General features: G+C 39.2%; 1 protein-coding gene across 11 annotated transcripts in view; it reads right to left on the bottom strand.

Annotated features, from left to right (window-relative positions):
* Nucleotides 1–814: 814 nt before the first annotated feature.
* apbb2b (amyloid beta (A4) precursor protein-binding, family B, member 2b) overlaps nt 815–23655 on the bottom strand; it is a 318859-nt gene continuing 296018 nt past the window's right edge. For 5 of the 11 annotated variants that reach the window (XM_063043246.1, XM_063043254.1, XM_063043247.1 and 2 more), the window contains 6 exons: nt 18559–18673; nt 17978–18065; nt 15480–15563; nt 14105–14220; nt 13157–13336; nt 816–5008 (listed from right to left, as the gene is read on the bottom strand). In XM_063043246.1, coding sequence (XP_062899316.1) covers nt 4841–5008; nt 13157–13336; nt 14105–14220; nt 15480–15563; nt 17978–18065; nt 18559–18673 — 751 coding nt within the window. In that variant the 3' untranslated portion in view covers nt 816–4840. Of the gene's footprint in view, nt 5009–13156; nt 13337–14104; nt 14221–15479; nt 15564–17977; nt 18066–18558; nt 18674–23655 lie in introns of all 11 variants that reach the window. The other 6 variants (XM_063043252.1, XM_063043249.1, XM_063043248.1 and 3 more) reach the window with 3 other exon arrangements.

The raw sequence follows: 23655 nt of genomic DNA, 5'->3' as shown, positions 1-23655 counted from the left end.
GTACTGGACTGACAAGACTTTCTGGGCTACTGGATGTTATACCATTAATAACCCAGCACACAATTGATACACATTTTTTAAAAACTGCATGGCATTATAATAAATTTCCTATGGAATCTGTTAAGTAAGAACCAGAACCTTGGAAAATAAACCCGGTGAGCAAGGTGGAGAACCATCAGAATTTCCAAAAAATCAGACATGGATTATTGGAATTTCACTTATTCATTTACATTCACCTATTTTATTATCATTAGAGATTACCATCTTTACACTAGTCAAGGCAGCAAAAAAAAACTTAAATCTCTCTGACTTGGAGTCATCAGAGCAGCCTCATAATCTTTTATACACAAATCATAAACTTTTCTAAGAGAATATAAGTGAAAGTTTGTTATCTTTATGGTTTGTGAAAAATTAATACTTTCCAACAGCAAGTTGGAGATATTCCTGTGGTTTTCAAGTCTATCTAATCCAGGTCTTTCAGTGCTTTGCCTCCTAGACTTTGATCTTGTTAATTTTCAGTGACTGAACTGTCCGAGCATTTTGTTTTTGTTGTTGAAAAGTTCAGAGAACCCTTTTGGATCTTTAGTTTTGCAATTAACTCTACTTTTAAAATTTCTATCTTGTTAATGTAAAATAAAACACACATAACACTGAAAATGTCCTGATTCCTTAAAATAAACATCTAAATGGCTATTTCTAATTTTCCACAATCATCTTGGATCCATGTAAATGCAGATGCAGAAATACAACACATCTGAGCTATTGATAGTATCTGTTGAGATGAGGAATGAGTTTTATATAAAGATGATCAGTTGCTAAATCAGAGGCAAAATTCAATGTTCAATGTATGCAGTTTATTCTCACAATGGATTACATTTACAGGTGGAAAATCAGTGGGAAGCAGAATAGAACAGCTATTATACTGTAAATCAGTTGCTTAACGGCCTAATATACAGCTCTAAGTCTTCCATAACAGTAAATGTACATAGTTGAGGATTAAAATAAAAATTAAATATCAGGCTTCAGTGGCTTCGGAGCTGCCCAGCTCAGGCTCATAGCAACGTTATATTTAAGATGACCAAACAGATTGCAGGGCTGCTGAGAGCAAAGCTAAATCCACATCTTCAGCAGCGGTTGGAATGTAGAACGCAAGTCACTCCAAGAAACACTAATAGATGGGCAGAATGACAACCATATGTTAAACCTGCTGTGTACTGTGGACCAACATTGTACCATAAGGAGGGCCTTGGAATCGTATCAAATTAGAGTACCCTCACTGCAGCTTGTATTCATAACAGCAGTCCATCGTCTGTTTGGCTGACACTTAAGACAACTTGTTTTGCTAATACTATGCATTTTAAGTCAGTTAATGTGCAACATGAAGTCCAACCAGTCATGGTTCAGCATTCTGAGAGCAGATATTCTCTGTACATACGATCAGAATCAAGTAGACTTTGCTGCTGCCACTGAGCACATTGTAACTTTGAAAAGGATGTATGAACTCTGGGGTCCAAGGCTGATTGGCAGCATGGCACACTGGTTACTGGGATAATGAACCATTAAGTAAAAAAAGTACCATAGGTAGATGCTGGAGGGTTTTCAACCTGAAACATAAACTCAGTTTCCCTTTCCACAGATGCTGCCTGACCGAGTAGTGAGAGTTTCCAGCATTTTCTGTTTTTATTATAGTACCATATGCATAATTCCAAATTAGTCTAATGCAATTTTAGGAAAAATTACAATATTTGCCAATCATATCTTTGGAACATAATAGCTGAACACCCTGCACTCTTAAGTTAGCAATACATATTTGTAGGGAGAGAAAGTGGGACACAAAAATGCAACAGTACAATCTTCTCTGATCAGTACTCTAGCAAGTACTCCAGGTTAAAGGAATTGGATAACAGAGCCGGCCTTAGGGGGTTTACATTTGATTTATAAAATGTTAGAAATCAGAGGGCAAATTACATAATTAGAAGCTGCTCATCAGATCTCTGCACAAAATATTAAAGCCAGACAGCCATCCGCAGAATCCATGATTACATTCCACATTTACTTGGTTTCAATGAGAAAGCTTACATGTGGTGTAACAGGTACAAATACCAAAATAATGATAAGATAATATACATTGGGATAAGCAAAATCATTTTTGAAGCTTCTAAGTTCTTGCAATATATTAAAAAATGTCCATATGCATAAAATTAAAACAGGTAGGAGGGTCCAGCATCACAAAAGGATAAATCAATAATTGCCTATCTGATCTGAATATCGGGGGCCAAAGGGCCTGTAATGTGCTGTAATTTTCTATGTTCTATGATCAACTCCCCCGACTTACTTCAAGACCCACAATTACTATAAACCAAAATACCTTTAAGCTGGCTTTGTTCCTGTATCACAACAGTACTTTGGCTCACTGTAATGAATGAATACAAAATCTAATGTGTCAGTCTACAGTATTTAGAGATTAATTACGTGTTAGCTACACTGTGAAAACTTACAATAGAACATAATACAACATAATTAGCAAAGTTCAATATAAAATACAATAAATAAAATAAAAAATATCTTCAGTAATGTATTTTTTTAAATTCACTTGCTATCTTGCTTACAATAGCTATATAGCATGCAAAGCAGTGATGCAGCAATTTTTCTAGAAAGTCACTGCTTATAATGGATGCATAGATAATGTCTAAAATCTAGTTACAACAGATTGTCTACTTGTTAAAAAAATAAAAAATAAGTACTAATATTCTTCTACAAGTTTTACCTTATATAGCAACAAAAAGAAATAAGAATGGCTTGGTTACGGCTGTTTTACCAAAGTAACAGAAAGATTACTTCCAAATACAGAGCATTTGGTCAAATCCAATTTGCATTGTTTAACACATTCGTTTCTTCTGTAATGTCTATTTTAAATATTTATAAAAGCACTACCTGCACGTTTTGTGATTTCTGATGTAACATACAACATTCTTCTACAATCTGCAGCTTCCATTTGTGCACTGGCAGCTTGCAGACATTTTGAGAAAAGCAATTATGGGTATCTTCTTCCTCCCAACAACAAAACAATGCAAACTGGACTTTTAACAGGAGCTTACAATTTGAATTTTTCGTTCCAAACAGCTGGAGACTAGCAAAAACATCTACATTTTGCCCAATACAGCAAGAAATTAGAAAACACAAACATCAGTGTTAACCGATTTTGAAGCTAGCAAAACTTTCTAATACAGTTAAAATAGGAAGTGAGACTGGGATTCCTTGAAAAGCATTAGCTACAGATAATACACTATGATATACCCGCCACCGTTCTGTGAGGTAAATTGATCTGAAAGTGAAATCTGTTTATTAGCTCTTTGGGTTTACTGGTCACTCACTAATTATGCATATGTTCACAGTCACAGGTAAGGAACCTTCATCCCCACGGTTACAACTGCTGTTAGTTTTTATGTCAGCATCACTCTCTTGATTTGGATGCTGTATTGTTAGCAGTTTTCATCTCAGCTGAAACCTATTTGCCATGATCAGTCAAATGTACCTTCTCTTCATTACATGAAAGACATAAATTTGTTATGTTTCTCTATATTTAGTAATTCTGTTATTCATTTAGGCTTGAATTAAGACAATTGAGTTGGCACTATTGCAACAACAGTTGCTCTATAACGGAAAACTGTGTAAGGAACTCAACTCAATTCATTCTACTACAAAAAAAACCTCCACAAATGTTCATAATTGACTTTGTTTAAAGCATTTAGCAGTTTAATTCAATTTGTCCATTCAATACAATTAAAATATGATGATCCTAATTTTCCCTGTTTTGTGATCTGCGAAACATTGTGACTAAATCTAAATTTTATAGAAGAATCTTCAGTAGAGTCTCTTCACCCCTTCCCAAGCACTCTCATCTTTCCCATCCCACTGCAGGAGGAAAGTACTGGTAACTTGCCTATACTGAATAGCTAGGTTAGATAAATATGGTATTTAATAAACAGCCAAACTCTATTCCATGGTGGTTTGGAATACTCTCAAATATTCTTGGCATATTTCCAATTAATATTACATAAGGCAATAATGCAGAATACAACAATGAATGGCTCATCTACCAACACCAATCCACTCATGGTTTCTAATTGGCAAAAATGTAACTTTTTAAAATAAAACTGAATAAATCATTATGGAAAAATATTAGACTTAAGAATAAGTTTGTGGCTAATTGTTGCTCTAGTTTACAGGGAAAATGGAAAATGATTATGAAATGATCTTATCAATGCTGCCAAAACTGGCAAACTACTTTTTCCTATGTTTCAATGTTGGTCTAATTTGATTTAGTTAGTACTTTCTCCACAAACAGATAAATCACAGGGGTTCACTCTTGATTACCTTAGTCGGTACATGTGATAACACAACTGCAATGGCCAACAGGATTCTGTTGTGTCAAAGGAATCAGTTCTACTACAGTCTATACACCACTATGTTACACCAGTGTCAGTGACAGAAAAAAGTGCATTACTAAATACTTTTGGTGTCATGTTGCTTGTGAGAATTCTGGCTTTAGTAGTCAGTGAGACAAACTAGGCACCACTTAGTCCAGGGCTTACAGAAATTCCAGACACCTTCCATCAATTAATGAACTCAAATGCTGTTAGCAGAAAGTTATTCATGCGCCCCCCAATACGATGCCATGATAAGGAATGAAATAACATGCTTACATTAAATGACAATAAACAATATATGTTGAAGAGGATCAGCATATATAACTTGAAGGCCCAAGATCTGCATGGATCATGTGTTATGTCAGTTATTACTAGACTCTGGTGTCTAAAAGGATCTATCCAGGTCCTTTTCATGGTGATTCAGATACCGGCCGCTTTTGTTTCAAAGTGTCAATGAGAGACAAAACTCCACGTTTTACACTGGTTGTGACACGCCTTGTGACAGAGTCTGTTGGTGGACCTGTAGGGCACATCCTTGGCGGAGGAGGTCTTGCTACTAAGCATTTCTGATATCGAAGCTGTAAATCAGACACAAAAGCGCATTAGTTGCTGCTAACTTTTTAAGGTAATCAGAAGTAATGATAATACTGTAAATATTTTTAAGGCCTGAACATAATTGTTGAAAAGATTTACTTTTGTTTAATATTTTCAATTGTATGTTTGAGTTTTAACACAAAAAGGTGTTAAAAAAGAAACCAAGTACTTATTACTTTTCTGTATTTATGCAGATATTATAAAAGTAGTATTAGATGTCTTAGCAGGCTTAAAGATGGAGAAATATTTAGGGCCTGTTGAGATGTATTCTGGGCTGCTATGAGAGGCAAGGGAGATTACTGGGGACCTGATAGAGATTTTTAAAATCTTTACTTGCCACAGATGCCAGTGACTGGAGGACAGCAAATAGGCTACCCTTATTCAAAAAGGGCAACAGATAAAAGACAGGAAATTAGAAGCATGCAAGTTGAAGGTCAGTGCTGGGTAAGTTATTAGAAAAAAAATTGTGGGACAGAATTAATCTATAATAGAAAGGTAGGGATTGATTGTAGATAGCAACCATTTTCTAAGGGGTTCATCCTGTCCAATTTGATCTAGCTTTTCAAAGAGGTAACAAAATGTTTTGATGAGGGTTGTGCAGTTGATATAGACTACATGGATTTCAGTAAAGCCTTTGCAAAGTGCAAAATAGGAGACTAGTCCAAAGGTTGCAGCCCACAGGATCCAAGGCAAGTTGTAAAATTGGATCTAATGTTGGCACGGTAACAGGAAGCGGTGGATGATCATGATGGGTTCTTTTATGTGATTGATAGCATGGGACCAGTGATGTACCACAGAGATTGCTGCAGTGAACTTAGGCTACGCCAGATAATTCTGAAAACGCCGGTTTCGAGTAAAAACGATAGGCGTCCACACTATGCGTTTTTCAAAATATCTCTGTCCACATTAGATAGATATTTGGGCGAATCTCCTCCTACTGGGCATGCGCAGGACACACAGGAAACAAGCGAAGAGGAAATGGTCTACTTGGTGCGCGTTTGTCCAGTTACAGAGTAGAAAAACTTCAAAGGAATTGTTCTTGGCTCTCGCGCAGGAGGACTTAAAACTAAAAAAAATCAAATACTGGAGCGTATGGAGGCAACCGACAGGGAGTTCACGGACAGTATGACCCGGCTGACGGCGAACATTGAAAAACTGACTAACTCTGTCGCATTAATAAAGCACCTTGTTAAATGTATAAATCATGTCTGCATCAGTGTTATCTTGTGTTTCCATACAATGTTGCATTAGGCTGATACACATCTATTGTCAGAGAAGTACTTGCATAAATAGGTAAACCACCTTCATACAGGCAAGGACAGAAAACAGGGCAAAGTGAGTATACTTATTTATTCAAAGTATTTGGTGAGTACACTTCTAACTCTTCTGGCTTCAGTCTCGTTGCCGTCTGTTCTGAAATTGTTAGGTTATGTGGGGGGTTGCGTTCAAGAAAACAATGAAATGCCGTGCTGCGGCCATCTGTTCCGGCAAGTCATGACAGCGTTTTTAAATAGTCAAAAAAACTCACTTTACAATTTAACTCTCACGCCGTTCACACCAACTGCACGTTATAACAGCCGTACGGCAGTGCTTGCGCAGTACCAAGCAGAAGCAGAAAAAGCATTGTTGCTGTGGTGTTGTTATGACAGCGTTTTTAAATCTCTCCGTTTACCCTGTACACACTACAACGGATATTAGGCGTTTTCAGATTTATTCACTCTGGAGACCGTTTCTGAAAATCTCCGTTTTCGGGGGATGAAAATGCCACTTTAGTGTGGACGGAGGGTCAAAACGAAGAAAAAAAGCTTCGTTTTCAAAATTATCTGGCGTAGTGTGGACGTAGCCTTAATGTTTGTCATTTACATTACAATCTGAATATGAATGCAGGATACATGATTAGCAGGTCTTCAGGTGACAACAAAGTTAGTGCTACTGAAAGTGTGAATAGGGCAATATTCATCAGTTACCAAGATGAGCAGTGCAATGACATATGGAATTTAATCCTGATAGTAAGGCGACGCATTTTTGAACGATTAATACCTACAGGGCTTACACACTGAATGGTAGGAACGTAGGGAGTATTGATGATCTAAGGCACTTTAGTGTACAAGTCAAAGGATCTCAGAAGGTAGCAGAATGGGTAGATAAAGTAGTTGAGGTGGCAAGAGTTTAATTCCTTTCATTAAGTGGGGTGTCATTATCTGGTCAGGAAGGTTATGGTACAACTTTGTAAAGCATTAGTTAGGCCACAGTAGGAGCCTGTATGCATTGGCTGACTGGATGGTGGAGGCAGGGTGAGCGCTTGAATTGCCGATACATGGAGGATATAGATCAAATGCTAGTAAATGGGATTAGTATAGATGGGCAGTTGATGCTCAGCACAGAATATGTGGGTTAAAAGTCCTGCTTCCAAATTGTATGATTTTATTATTCTTACAATGCAAAAACAGTTTAAATTCTAATAAAGCTGCACAGTCAAACAAAGTGAAGACATTTAAAATTAATCATCTTAAAGTGTTAATTCCAGAATGGCTGTGAATATCAGAGCAAGATGCTGGTTTTTAATTCTGAAGCCAAGACAATGTGCTGTTAACCCTATCCCAGCAGTTTGCGTACATCATGAGCTAAAGGTTCTTGGTTTTGTGTGGAAATATTTCAGCAATGAAATATGTCACAACTGTGCTGTTCAATAAGACCCTACAGCCTAGACATTGGATCTCATCTATTTTGATATGTTAAATATCTACAATATTTTGCCCTCATCCCAAAACACATAAAAGGGAGAAAATGGGGCATTCATACTTGTTTAAAGGAATCATTATAGTAACCTCTCCTTTTAAGAAGGGTTAAATTGTAACCTGCACGATTAATCAGACAGATTTGTGCACTGACCAGCTGGAAACAAGTCAGTGATTAGATTGCCACAGAGCTGAGGGAAAAACGATGGGGGAGGAATTGTGGAAAATTATTGTGGTTGGGTGGGGTGGGGGGTGATTAGGCAAAAGTGATAGTTGGAGCAGGCTGATTTGTGGTTCAATCCCTGGTAGCCAGCGACAGTCCTGGGCCATAGATGGATTCATTAGTAAATTAAAGGGACCGCGTTACGGAACTGGAGCTGCAGCTCGATGACCTTCGTCTGGTCAGGGAGAGTGAGGAGGTGATAGAGAGGAGTGGAAGGCAGGTGGTCACGCCGGGGCCACGGGAGGCAGACAAGTGGGTCACGGTTAGGAGGGGGAAGGGGAAAAGTCAGGTGATGGGGAGTACCCCGGTGGCTGTGCCCCTTAACAACGGGTACTCCTGTTTGAGTACTGTTGGGGGGGACAGCTTACCCGGGGGAAGCGACAGTGGCCGTGCCTCTGGCACAGAGTCTGGCCCTGTAGCTCAGAAGGGTAGGGCAAGGAAGAGGAGGGCAGTTGTGATAGGGGACTCGATAGTAAGGGGGTCAGATAGGCGATTCTGTGGACGCAGTCCAGAGACCCGGATGGTAGTTTGCCTCCCTGGTGCCAGGGTCCGGGATATTTCTGATCGTGTCCAAGATATCCTGAAGTGGGAGGGTGAGGAGCCAGAGGTCGTGGTACATAGAGGTACCAATGACATAGGTAGGAAAAGGGATGAGGTCCTGAAAGGAGAATATAGGGAGCTAGGAAGGGAGTTGAGAAAAAGGACCGCAAAGGTAGTAATCTCGGGATTACTGACTGTGCCACGCGACAGTGAGAGTAGGAATGCGATGAGGTGGAGGATAAATGCGTGGCTGAGGGATTGGAGCAGGGGGCAGGGATTCAAGTCTTTGGATCATTGGGACCCCTTTTGGCGCAGGCGTGACCTGTACAAAAAGGACGGGTTACACTTGAATCCTAGGGGGACCAATATCCTGGCAGGGAGATTAGCGGGGGCTACTGAGGTGACTTTAAACTAGAATGGTTGGGGGGTGGGAATCAAATTAAAGAGGCTAGGCGTGAGGAGGTTAGTTCACAACAGAGGGATGGGAACCAGTGCAGAGAGACAGAGGAGTGTAAAGTGAGGGTAGAAGCAAAAAGTACAAAGGAGAAAAGTAAAAGTGGCAGGCCAACAAATCCAGGGCAAGCATTAAAAAGGGCCACTTTTCAACATAATGGTGTAAGGGCTAAGTGAGTTGTAAAAGAGCGCCTGAAGGCTTTATGTGTCAATGCAAGGAGCATTCGTAATAAGGTGGATGAATTGAAAGTGCAGATTGTTATTAATGATTATGATATAGTTGGGATCACAGAGACATGGCTCCAGGGTGACCAGGGATGGGAGCTCAACGTTCAGGGATATTCAATATTCAGGAGGGATAGACATGAAGGAAGGGGAGGTGGGGTGGCGTTGCTGGTTAAAGAAGAGATTAACGCAATAGAAAGGAAGGACATAAGCCGGGAAGATGTGGAATCGATATGGGTAGAGCTGCGTAACACCAAGGGGCAGAAGACGCTGGTGGGAGTTGTGTACAGGCCACCTAACAGTAGTAGTGAGGTCGGAGATGGTATTAAACAGGAAATTAGAAATGTGTGCAATAAAGGAACAGCAGTTATTTACTAAAATTTACTAGAAGTTACAATAAAAAATAGATAAACAAACAGTGCCAAGGAGGAATAGAAAAGTAGTGTTAATGGTTCATGGACCATTTAGAAATATGATGGCAAAGGGGAAGAAGCTGTTTCTGAAACATTGAATGTGGGTCTTCAGGCTCCTGTACCTTCTTCCCAATGCTAGTAATGAGAAGAGGGCACGTCCCTGATGATGAGGGTCCTAAATGAGGCGTTGCCTTTTGAAGCTGTCCTCAGTGTTGGGGTAGCTAGTGCATGCAATGAAGCTGGCTGAGTCTTCAACTCTCAGTAACCTCTTTCAGTCCTGTGAATTGGAGCCTTCATATCAGGCTGTGATGCAATGAATCAGAATGCTCTCCGCAGTACATCTGTAGAAATTTGCCGATCTTTGGTGACATACCAAATCTCCTCAATCTCCTCATGAAGTAGAGCTGCTGGCATGATTTTATTCATGATTGAATTAATGTGCTGGGCCTAGGATAGATCCTCTGAGATGCTGACACCCAGAAACCAAAAGCTGTTCACCCTTTATACAATTGGCCCCTCAATGAGGACTGGTGTGTTTTCTCCCAATTTCCCCTTCCGAAAGTCCACAATCATTTCTTTGGTCCCATTCACAGGACGTGGACTCTGCTGGCCTGGTCATTCCCTGGTCTGACCAATGTCCATCCCACTAATTGCTCAAGAATGTAAGATGTAGATAGGAGCCAACCTATCGCATGGATGAACTACAACAATTGTTCATCCCAGTTTGGCAAAAGAATAAATCAAGGAAGGTAGTGCACCCGTGGCTGACAAGAGAAATTAGGGATAGTATCAATTCCAAAGAAGAAGCATACAAATTAGCCAGAGAAAGTGGCTCACCTGAGGACTGGGAGAAATTCAGAGTTCAGCAGAGGAGGACAAAGGGCTTAATTAGGAAGGGGAAAAAAGATTATGAGAGAAAACTGGCAGGGAACATAAAAACGGACTGTAAAAGCTTTTATAGATATGTAAAAAGGAAAAGACTGGTAAAGACAAATGTAGGTCCCCTGCAGACAGAAACAGGTGAATTGATTATGGGGAGCAAGGACATGGCAGACCAATTGAATAATTACTTTGGTTCTGTCTTCACTAAGGAGGACATAATCTTCCAGAAATAGTAAGGGACAGAGGGTCCAGTGAGATGGAGGAACTGAGCGAAATACATGTTAGTAGGGAAGTGGTGTTAGGTAAATTGAAGGGATTGAAGGCAGATAAATCCCCAGGGCCAGATGGTCTGCATCCTAGAGTGCTTAAGGAAGTAGCCCAAGAAATAGTGGATGCATTAGTGATAATTTTTCAAAACTCGTTAGATTCTGGACTAGTTCCTGAGGATTGGAGGGTGGCTAATGTAACCCCACTTTTTAAAAAAGGAGGGAGAGAGAAACCGGGGAATTATAGACCGGTTAGCCTAACGTCGGTGGTGGGGAAACTGCTGGAGTCAGTTATCAAGGATGTGATAACAGCACATTTGGAAAGCGGTGAAATGATCGGACAAAGTCAGCATGGATTTGTGAAAGGAAAATCATGTCTGACGAATCTCAGAGAATTTTTTGAGGATGTAACTAGTAGAGTGGATAGGGGAGAACCAGTGGATGTGGTATATTTGGATTTTCAAAAGGCTTTTGACAAGGTCCCACATAGGAGATTAGTGTGCAAACTTAAAGCACACGGTATTGGGGGTAAGGTACTGGTGTGGGTGGAGAATTGGTTAGCAGACAGGAAGCAAAGAGTGGGAATAAACGGGACCTTTTCAGAATGGCAGGCGGTGACTAGTGGGGTACCGCAAGGCTCAGTGCTGGGACCCCAGTTGTTTACAATATATATTAATGACGTGGATGAGGGAATTAAATGCAGCATCTCCAAGTTTGCGGATGACACGAAGCTGGGTGGCAGTGTTAGCAGTGAGGAGGATGCTAAGAGGATGCAGGGTGACTTGGATAGGTTGGGTGAGTGGGCAAATTCATGGCAGATGCAATTTAATGTGGATAAATGTGAGGTTATCCACTTTGGTGGCAAAAATAGGAAAACAGATTATTATCTGAATGGTGGCCGATTAGGAAAAGGGGAGGTGCAACGAGACCTGGGTGTCATTATACACCAGTCATTGAAAGTGGGCATGCAGGTACAGCAGGTGGTGAAAAAGGCGAATGGTATGCTGGCATTTATAGCGAGAGGATTCGAGTACAGGAGCAGGGAGGTACTACTGCAGTTGTACAAGGCCTTGGTGAGACCACAACTGGAGTATTGTGTGCAGTTTTGGTCCCCTAATCTGAGGAAAGACATCTTTGCCATAGAGGGAGTACAAAGAAGGTTCACCAGATTGATTCCTGGGATGGCAGGACCTTCATATGAAGAAAGACTGGATGAATTGGGCTTGTACTCGTTGGAATTTAGAAGATTGAGGGGGGATCTGATTGAAACGTATAAGATCCTAAAGGGATTGGACAGGCTAGATGCAGGAAGATTGTTCCCGATGTTGGGGAAGTCCAGAACGAGGGGGCACAGTTTGAGGATAGAGGGGAAGCCTTTTAGGACCGAGATTAGGAAAAACTTCTTCACACAGAGAGTGGTGAATCTGTGGAATTTTCTGCCACAGGAAACTGTTGAGGCCAGTTCATTGGCTATATTTAAGAGGGAGTTAGATATGGCCCTTGTGGCTACGGGGGTCAGGGGTTATGGAGGGAAGGCTGGGGCGGGGTTCTGAGTTGGATGATCAGCCATGATCATAATAAATGGCAGTGCAGGCTCGAAGGGCCGAATGGCCTACTCCTGCACCTATTTTCTATGTTTCTATGTTTCTAAAGGTATCAATGCACAGATGCTTTGATCTGTGCTCAGGGCTGCTGGTGGCATTTCCAGTACATTAAATAGAGGGAGTCACTGGAATCAGTGAGATACAGAAACATTCCATGATTCACTACGCTTAGTGTGATGTACATTCTTAACTCTTCAGTTTGACAACAGTGCAATCTGTTGATCCATTAACAGTCAAAAAGTAACTAATTGGTTCTCTCTGTTGATGACATTATCAGGAGCACAGCACATTTTGGGGAACTGTCACTTTCTTTAAGAAGTCTTCTCTGTAAAATTTCTCCAAGGGTCGAACTTTATTTTATTTAGCGATACAGTACAGAATAGGCCTTTCCAACCACACTACTGGTAATCCTCCGATTTAACCCTAGCCTAACCATGGGACAATTTACAATGACCAATTAACCTGCATCTTCGGACTGTAGGAAGAAACCATGCATTCATGGGGAGGACATACAATCTCCTTACAGATGACGTTGCAATTGAACACTCACCCAAGCTGTAATAACATCATGCTAACCGCTACTCTACAGTGGCCCACGACTTTGACAGGAAGCAAATTGTTTTTATAAATATTTTTTTCTAAATGGCCTTAAAAAAATGTTAGATTTTGACAACAATATATTGTTTTGAGTTCCAACAGCAATGTTTTAGATGATTTAAGGTAAAACATTTTTATTTACTGGAGTGGCCAGGTTAGGAAAGTAAAAACCGTGTTCAAAGTGTACACACCATGCATGCTGCCTGCACAGCCTCAGAAACATTTCCTGCATTTGGCTCACACCAGAAGACGTGGCATTCAAAACGCTGGTTTCCTGTGTCCATAATAAAGGCGAAGGTATGGATATCCTTCCCCACTCCTATAAATGACAGGAAACGAACACGGCACTCCAACAAGACTTCATCTTCATCCTGCTCCGAATGTTGGGAATAAAGTTGGTTGTTATATAAAATGAACCAAATTTTTTCCTCAGCAACGCATTAGGTTAAAATTTGGGCAATATAAAACCATAAGACTATAAGATATAGGAGGGGAATTAGGCCATTTACCCCATCAAGTCTGCTCTGATATTTTATCATGGCTGATCCAATTTCCCACTCAGCCCCAATCTCCTGCCTTCTCCCTGTATCCCTTCATGTCCTCACCAATCAAGGCTCTATCAACCTCTGCCTTAAGTATACATAAAGACTTGGCCTCCACGGCTGCCTCTGGCAAAGATTTCCACAGATTCACCACTCTCTGGCTAAAGAAATTCCTCATCTCTATTTTAAAAGGATGTCCCTCTATTCTGAGGCTCTGTCCTCTGGTTTTAGACACTCCCACCATAGGAAACATCCTCTGCACAACCACTCTGTTAAGGCCTTTCACCATTCAATAGGTTTTAATGAGGCCACCTTTGTATTCTGCATTACTGCACAATATAATAAAGCAAAAACAAAGGTAAGTGTTGAACAGATCATTATGAAGATACTTCAATATCCATCAGCAGGAGAAGCAGCAACTTACACAATTTCAATAAAATACTTGACGCAATTATGAAAGCTTTGTTGTAATGGTATATTCCTTTTGTGCTTTTCAATACAAACTACAGTCATAAAAATAACTAACAAATATTCTAAGGATATTGTTTCATGGAATTACAGGGACTTGCAGCCTTCAACAAAGGTCTCAGTTCTTACCTTCTGCCTTATCACTGTAACGGTGGCATCAGCAACATTCATAATCACAGATATCCAGTCTTCTTTGTTAGTCATGGCCATTAAACTCTCAATTGCTCCATTCAATATTTCAATTCCTGACCATCACAAAAACAAAATGCAAGACTTATTACCTTTCATTCTTGCAACACAACAGCCAAATGCTTATTCAGGGAAAAGGATTTTGAGGCAGGAAACCTGGAAATAATCTACAGGTCTCAACAAAATCCACAGCAGATATTCTACATTTTCCCCCACTGGTTTCCCCTCCCAATGAGCTGTGGCTGTCCGACCGGAAAGCCAGAGAATGAATATGGCAGTTGAGTTTACTGTTAAGAGTGACAGAGGCAAGAGACTGGCAGCTAGATCTATGGAGCAGAGTATGAAAATTGTGGGAAATTTTCTCTAAGCATTAACACTTAAATAAAAATAGGATGCATGAAGCTGCCTTAAAAAAAATTAACAAGTCTTGAATGGTCACTCATCCTCATTTTCCCTACATCAGAAGAGGAAATAGGAATATGGAGGTTGCTTTTTTACATTTATTTTCTTGAATTCTCTATGCTTAGTCTTATTTTTAAGAACAGTGTATTTAAGTTGCTTTGTTATGTCATATTTAGTTAGAAATACAGTATACAAAGGAAGGAATAAAAGTTATTTCTTGTTCTTCAAAATACTGACTCAAAGTATAACAGATAGAATTAACAGCAATACCCAAACATGAAACATGGGCGCAATTTCATTTGAAACTAAAACAAGTCCTAATGAGCCAACTTTTCCTCAATATTTCTTTATTGTTTGGCGACAATAAAGTATATATACGCTTCCTACATGAAATCCATGGTTGTGATAACCTCCTGTGGGTCTTATGGCTCTAACTCAGCTCAAGCGTTGCTGCTGACCAAGTGGAATAGTCTGTAAGTGATGACTATGTATCAGGCCCATCTCTCTAACTGTCTTTCAAAATTCCAAGCAGTCAATAGCTTCCAAATGTCACATCAGAAACACTTTGAAACAGTAGAAATTGATTTCTAGAAGTAGACACATCAAAAATTATTTTTTCTGCTAAAATTTTAGTGATAAATTGATTAAAATATTAAGATTAATAAGACTATAACTTCACACATTTTCCATTGACTTCAGCAAATGTATTCAACTGAAGTGGGGGGCGGGGTGGAGAATGCCAGTTATAAAGTAGATGTGTTCCTCCACTCTGCAAAAAACTCTGCCACACTGGTATCTGAAATGGTGTGTTGAGTGGACAGGCTGACCTGAGGAGAAGATCTTGATAGTGGTTCTTTTTTTTCAAGCAATGACGTAAATTCTGACCACTATTTTTAATCCATCAACATCTTACCTAAAGGTTTGGCCACAGGTAACACTCCGAGGTACTGAACGTGAAATTTCTGTACCAGCTCCATCTTTGGTGTTGGGAAATCTACTACAAGGCATAAACAAATTTAGGCACATCAAATTACATTTTCTTCTGCTAAATTCTGTAACAATATCAATTTACAAATACCCAAAGCAAACATATGCAAGTACTAAATTCAGTTGGTAAACAATATGAAAACGTTTTCAAAGAGCAACTCATCATGGGTTCATTAAAATCCCAAATGAATTTTATTAATTAGCTGAAAAAATTAAAAAAATGCAATAAGGCATTAAAAATCTCATTAATGAAATTCCCTTCACATTAGGAAAGTGAAATTAATTTATGCAAGTATAAAACTCATTCAACAAACATGATTCAATTCAATTTTTGTTAAAAGGCCATATAGTTACAATGTCAAACTTTTTACAAAAATAAGTGGTGTGAACAACATAATGTTCTGCACTTTTTGTTAGATTCATTTAGGAGTTAGTGCTAATTTTTGTCTTTGCAATCATAAAAGTATACAGTATACATATACAGAACGATTCTGAATTTGTCGAGTGCTTTCCAGGACCTAGGAACATCCTGCAATACCTCATATCAATGAAGTATCTTTGATGCTTTGTAGGGAATTGTGTGTACAGTAAGTTCTGTTCAATTGCAATTTCAAAATAACCAGTTATTCAGATCTTAGAGATGTTGAAGAAAAATGCGTATTAGCCAGGGCACGCAGAATTACATGTGGTCTACTTCAAGAGTAAACTTTTTTGCTTCTTTACATTCAGCAGAAGTGAAAAGATAGATTCTTAGCTCAGGTTTTCAGTGGAAAGGTGGCACCTGCTGTAGTGTGGCTGTGGTTTATGGCAAATGTTGATATCCACACGTTGGAAGGTACAAGACTACATGCTGAGGTATGAAATGAAACTCAATGCAGCCAGTACAAGTTGAGTGTGTGAGGACCATACTCGAGGGTCCTGCTGTCACTGAACACTGAGTGGCTGAGCCTTGTGTAAAATGCTACAAGGATGCATTGGGCCCTGAAATGCTACATGGATGCATTGTTTAAAGTGAAAATACAGGTGGAACAAGCTGATACTTTGTAAAACATATTCAACTGATGGTACAATAGATGTAGAAAAAGACATACTGATTATGTCTACTGTATATACGAGTAAAGAATATTTTTGGAATTTTAAAGTAGCTTCTATCAAATGTATGTCTCTAGAGTGAAACCTGCAGATGTTTGGGTCAAAGGCAAAATGTCCAGTAAGGTGGTGGCACACTTCGACGCAATGGCCTCTACAGGGCCAACCAATGGGCTTATTGTCTTTTAGGCTTTTTTTACACTTGCAAGACACAGCAGGACAAATACTGCAGGCTTACTCCATCAGCGACTTGCTTGTTGGCAGGGGAACTACACTTGGTGTGGATTGTGTTGTTGCCTGCTACAGAGAGGCATTGGACTCAGTGTGCGAAGGTGGTGTATCTTAGTTGTTTTTCTTGTGATCGCAAGATCCCATTGGACATTGGTAATATGGATGTTGCAAGTCCGGTTCACTGGGGTTTATTGGCACCGGCAGCGGGAGAGCTATGTGGCTTCGGTTTTAAGCCAGACTAGGCCTCGTGTCTCTGTGCTGCTTGTAGCCATCCAGGAGAGATGACGCTTCAGGCAGTGAGACACGGCGTTTATGCTGGCTTTGGTGTTCGCTCGGTGTAAAACAAACTGGATTCTGTTTGTCTGTAAACTGCGGCCGGCTTGTTCTTGCTGACAACGTTCAGGGACTCATGGACTCGGACTTGGGCTATATTATATTTTTTTGTGTGACTGTATGTTTACTGCTATCTTATATGTGCCTTGTGTTGTGTATAACTGTTTGTGCTGTGTTTTGCACTGTTAGTGATTTTTGGGTTTAGGACGTATACATTTAGCAATTGACTGCGGCTACCAGTCTTCACATCTGAAAATGTATCGTGGATTTAATTTGGAGTGCATCTCTGAACAATGGATTCCCAAAAGCTGTGAAACCAAGTCCAGACAATGCTGATTAAAATTCATTTGGATGTCTGTGGTGTGGACATGAATCAGGAGGTGTGAAGGTTGTTTGTAGTTTCAAAGAAAGCATTGTCCATATGTTGTAAATATGGAACTGTCCTTTGATCTTTAGCACATAAAATATCAAGCTCCACATTGGGTCAGCGGACCTTTTGACCAAAAGTATCTCTATATGGTGACTGCTATACCTTGTTTTGTCAGATAAAGAAGCTACTTTGTATCTACCAGTAATTTTCTCCAGTGATTTCATTCACACAACAACATACACCTTGCCCCGCAAGGAACAATGTTTCATTCATGGATATTCATATATGGTTAAATGACAATTAAACTTGAAATTGAAAATTGCTATCATTGAGCAATATCTGGCTTCCAACCAAAAAGTTATGTATTGCCTTGAGATTTGCTTTCTCTGAAAAAATATTACCTTGTAGAGGAACATCAAGGTTCACATTGACTTGCTCCTGAGAGACACTGCAAGCCACAGCTTTAGCATTCCTTCGTTCTGCCATAATCTGCAACATTAAGAATTGCAAAACAGAGTTAGTACTTGGTTCAATTCTTTCTCTTTCTTCATCAGTCAGCTTAACATCAAAAATCGCTCTGTTAATACTTGTAAATTCAGGGAAAATAAGTTGATGGAAGCTCATTTTAATGATGTACCAAAGATTGCTTTCATCAAGCCTTAGTACATCATTCTACTCTTCTAGTATAGGTGCAGCCTAGATCTTAACGCTATTTGTGTAAAATCACAAACTAATGTTTCACCGCTACTCTCACCGATTACTGCAATTTAATTTAGTAACTTAGGTGACTAACAACTAGGATACTAACTTTCCCTTCTACAGATGAAAATATAAACAATAAGTACTCATTGCCCATTTTCAGCAAAAGCTGTTTATTTTTACCCTTATGATCACCTATGAAAAGTCTGCGATCTTAATGACACTAACAGCTTTCATGACAAGGGATCAATAGAGAATTTTGAGCGAATGGAATTTCTTTCACCTTTGAGCAGATTTCGTGAAGACTTGTTGCGATGGCTTTTGCTGGTGTATCACATCGGAACACATGACATTTTAGAATTCGTGTATCTTTATCTCTTGCTACATAAGCAAAATCCCTGCACAAAGAAAAATATGAATTATTAGCTACAATTATTTCATTATTTGAAATCAAAGGATAAGGGTTGGCCAAACTTCGAGTGATTGCTTCATTGTCTAACATATGAACATCCTTGGTCCAGATAAAGTCAAAGAAATTATATCTATTAACAGAACCAGAAATTAGATTCAGGCAAAAAAAAAGGCAAAGAAATTTGCAGAGGAAGTTTTTAATCACATAGTTTTGATCTGCGGGGGACACTATTTTAAAGAACCATAAGCCTTCAGAATGCAATTGTATGGGTGTTTCAGAAACAGAAATGCAGGGCATTGGGATGATAACTGGGAAATAGGGCCATTTGGACTGTTCTTACAGAGTGTTGTCATGGATTTGATGAGCCAAATGGCATCCTGCAGGGCTGCAATAATTCTATGATTTAAATTGCCTCTTGTACTATTATGCATGAATTAAGTATGGCATACACTTAGGGATACGATGCATGTATTATTTTCCATGTTAGGACACAGTCACCAATGCATAACAACTGAAAATCACTGTATAGTTGTTAACAATCTGTCGTTAACATACAAATTTTCAGGTGAACTATAATCCTGGAAATGTAGTGTTATATGGGTAGCTAATGCTTAATGTGTTTATACAACATCCCTCTGCTATTTCAACACAGGCATCAAACTGCCAAAGGAAAGAACAATTATCAGAATATATCATTCATTTGCTGACATATTCAATGGTAAATTACCACCCATTGTGAAACAAGACAATGTAGTGTAAAGGCTAATTTATTTAATTATTTCATGTGAACAGGTTTCATTTGTTTTACTTTTGCTAAGCAGTAATTTCAAAACAGAAGGAAAAAGGAACCTGGCACAATAATAAAAGTGGTCTTTTTTTAAGGTAATGAACTATTTTCCTATGCAAACTAACATGCAACAGGACTAACATTACAATATGCAGCTCATGTTCTCCGAACCCTTGCCCCACCATTTGATTTATTACTGCAAGCAATTTAAATCTCTTTACGAACTTCTAAAAACTGTTAAAACAATGAAGACTGCAGTGGATGTTCTGCACTTTAAGAGTTTATCACAGTACATATATGCAGACATCCCACCCTGCAAAAACTCATTTCAGGGAGGTAGCACCATCAATTTGCGGGAGACTCCTGGAACTTCTAGGAGAGGTGGGATGTTTGCAATACAGCAGCTAGCCAGTTAGTTTAAATAACGTTAGCTATGCTAATGAACGAATGACATCTGTTAAACTAACCTCAATGTGTTTTTTACAGTCTTAACCCACCATGGGCAATAGAAAAATCACTGTTGGAAACAGTGCAGCGAGCAACACTGTTATTATTTTTGACCCCTATTAGGCAGGGGTACACCTTAGGGTAGTCTGGGGAGACGTACATTTTATATTTTCTTTTTTTTTGGAATACTCTGCCATGGCGCGCTCTCGCTCTCTCTCTCTCGTGGTTGCTCTCGCGCTCTCTCTTGCTTTCTCTCACTCGCTCTCAAAAAATTGATTTCTGTGATACTGCATATAATTTGCAGGCATCAGGGAGCCACTATTAATATGCGGGAGACTCCCGGAACTTCCGGGAGAGGTGGGATGTCTGTATATGCAGTAAAATAATCACAAATTTGGAATACCAGAACTACCATTAGAATCTACTTGTTAGAATTACTGGGTGAAGCTTCTCCATTCCTGAACTAACAGTGGAAATATTCATAGGCTATCTCCGTGGCAGAGCAGTTTCTGTACAGTCTTAATGGGAAAAAGAAGTGAGATTTACATCCAAACTCCTTGCACGTTCCTGGTATTGAAAGCTCTGGATTAAAAGGCATAAATTTTAAAATAGGTCAACATTTGTCTTGATACTGAGGATTAATTTTATATACAAAATTAATTCAGAAAATAATGTAATTCACTTGTGAAAAAAGCCATCAACCTCAGGACAAAGGAGTATCAATTTGCAGCAATGTTCAGATAATCAAGAGAACAAACATGATCATAAAACTGGAGCAGACAATGGATCATCCTTCCTACAACTTACTCATGTAATTGAACAAGAGAATCCCTTCAAGGCTACTTATTGAATGCATACTAAAATGTTAAACTGCTTAGCTAATACCAGGAGGCAGTAATAAGAGATTAGGCTAATTGCAGAATATTCTATTAGTGATTACATTCATAGACCTTCTGTAGTAAACATTTAGAGTAAACTGTAAATCCCTTCTTTTTGTATGGGAAAAAATAATTACAATTCTGATTATCTGAGCATTCTGTTAAACCTTACTTATATTGTTAAATATGATTAACCAAACTATATGATACTCTAAACTTCAAGTAGTGCTACCTTAACTGTTTTACCAATACATTGTAGATTTGTTCAGTCGGTGCTGAATGTTCAAAAATCAAAAAGTATCTCTCACGGGACTTGAAAGTAAAAGTTTCAGACCCCTAGTTCCCTTTTGCATTTTGCTTTACTCAATTTCCAATTTTAATTGCAGCCTTTTCACAACCAATTGGACCCGTTGCTGAGATGTGCATGAAAATTCAAGTTCTAACTAAAGCCACAGGTTCAACCTTGGCACTTGCAGCATCTATTGTAAATTGCATTTTGAAAGATATGATTACTGAGTTAGAGCTGAAGGGTTTCTCAAATGGAAATCAGCAATACTATACTATGCCTGTTACTTGGGGTGGGTTAAAGAACTAGATCCAAACATTGTGGTTGCTGCTATGCAGAAACAGAAAGCAAATCTAAAAGCTCAGCTTATCATCTTTTATTTATTTAGAAATACAGCACCAAACAGGCCTTTCCGGCCCAATGGGCCGAACAACCCAGCATCTCAGTGATTTAACCCTAGCCTAATCACACAAGACAATTTACAATGACCAATTAACCCACTAACCACTACATCTATAGACCGTGGGAGGAAACTGGAGCACCCCGAGAAGTCCACACAGTCACAGGGAGAATGTACAGACTCTTTACAGATGGCTCCAGATTTGAACTCTGAACTTTGATGCTCTGAGCTGTAATCGTGTTGCACTAACCACTATACTACCGTGGGGCCTTTGAAAAGATTTGTCAAATTACCAGGCTTTTTCTGTACATTTGCAAAATTGAGCAAAAGGGAACATGGGAAAATGGAAACAGAGGACATCAATTCAAATTGAATGAAATGATCATAGCATAATACATTTTAAATGAGGAATCATATTTAAAGATTGGACCCTGTTTATAATGGCCTCTGTTTTTCAAAAATGCAGCTTCCTACAGGTTTAAGGGACTTGTGTAATACTGAGTTTCATCTGGAATTTCAAGCATAACCTTTGGAAGAATGAGGATACTATTATATAAACGTCTCTAGATCAAACAATTAATCCTTTAACAGCGATCCCCAACCACCAGGCCGTGAGGAAATGATATGAGTCAGCTGCACCTTTCCTCATTCCGTCACGCACTGTTGAACTTGAACATAGGGTTGCCAACTATCCCGTATTTGCCGGGACATCCTGTATATTGGGCTAAATTGGTTTGTCCCATACAGGACCGCCCTTGTCCCGTATTTCCCCCGCTAAGGTACAGCGTTCCTATGAAACCTTCCGTGTCAAAATGGCGTAAAGTGAAGAAGCAATTACCATTAATTTATATGGGAAAAATTTTTGAGCGTTCCCAGACCCAAAAAATATCCTAACAAATCATGGCAAATAACACATAAAACCAAAAATAAATAACACTAACATACAGTAAAAGCAGGAATGATATGATAAATACACAGCCTATATAAAGTAAAAATAATGTATGTATAGTCCGGAAGATGAAGGCAAAACCGATTTGTGGGGAAAAAATCAGCACGTATGTGCAAGCGCACCTCGCATGTGCACACAGGTGCCTGCGCAAGGCTTCATGGTCATGGTAGTCTTTCCTGGGGTAAAGTGTCCCGGGATTTGACTGCTACTTTTGTCCCTTATTTGGGAGTGAGAAAGTTGGCAACCCTAACTGTAAAAGATGTTGAGGTGAGTTTAACCCTACTTGAACATTCCGCCCCCCCCCTCCACCCCCCGGTCAGCAAGTCCGCAAGAATATTGTCAATATTAAACCAGTCTGTGGTGCAAAGAAGGTTGGGGACCCCTGCTTTATAACCTGTTAAGAAGATCAACCTTCTAAAATTTCTGTATATTAAGTGAAGTTAATTATACATCTAGATTATCAATGTACCACAGGACAAAAAATGAAGATGTCACAAAGAAAACTAAAATTAACAAGGCCTGTTTCCAGATTTTTCCCCCAGCACTGCTGTTGCTAGGTTAAAATGGCTCTTGGTAAGGTCATGTGATGCTGACAAATGTGTGCAACCGTCAAGATGCAACAATACTTTATCCAAATGATGTTTCTAAATCAGTCCCACTTTGACAACCATGCTAATGGCAAACACATTCTTTCCTTTCAAAGACACAGTGCAGCTAATAATTTAGTTTAACTGAAACCCATGGTAACTTGATTTTTAAAAAATGACATAGACTCTGATTAGGCAAAAACTGTAAATTTACGAACACTTTGTAAGGCAAAAGCTAAAACAAAATATACCAAGGAAAGGATATGACTTTATCCAGTGTTCACATTACTTAACCACCCAGGCTTTTAGAATATTCTATTCCTGTTCTTTTGTCACTCTCAGGCATTGCAGGTTGCTTTCCCCCCAGAGAAATGAACAAACTTCTTTCAGCCTATTCTCTGAGAGCCTGGGATAAATGCCGATAGGAACATAAAAAATGCCATGAGTTCTGAGATTTTGCATGCAAAAGTAACACAAGGACTTTGATTTAGCTGCAGACATCCATCATGTTTATATTGAACAAATAACACTTGAAACTTGGTCTGTACACACCAATTATTCACCAATAAATCTTCCCTCTTACTTTACATACAGGTCCTACAATCTTTATCATGATTAATACCACATCATCTGC

Source organism: Mobula hypostoma, chromosome 3 (assembly GCF_963921235.1).
Source record: "Mobula hypostoma chromosome 3, sMobHyp1.1, whole genome shotgun sequence".
Lineage (NCBI taxonomy): Eukaryota > Metazoa > Chordata > Chondrichthyes > Myliobatiformes > Myliobatidae > Mobula > Mobula hypostoma.
Note: the sequence above shows the minus strand (reverse complement) of the source record. Positions and strands in the feature narration are given on the sequence as shown.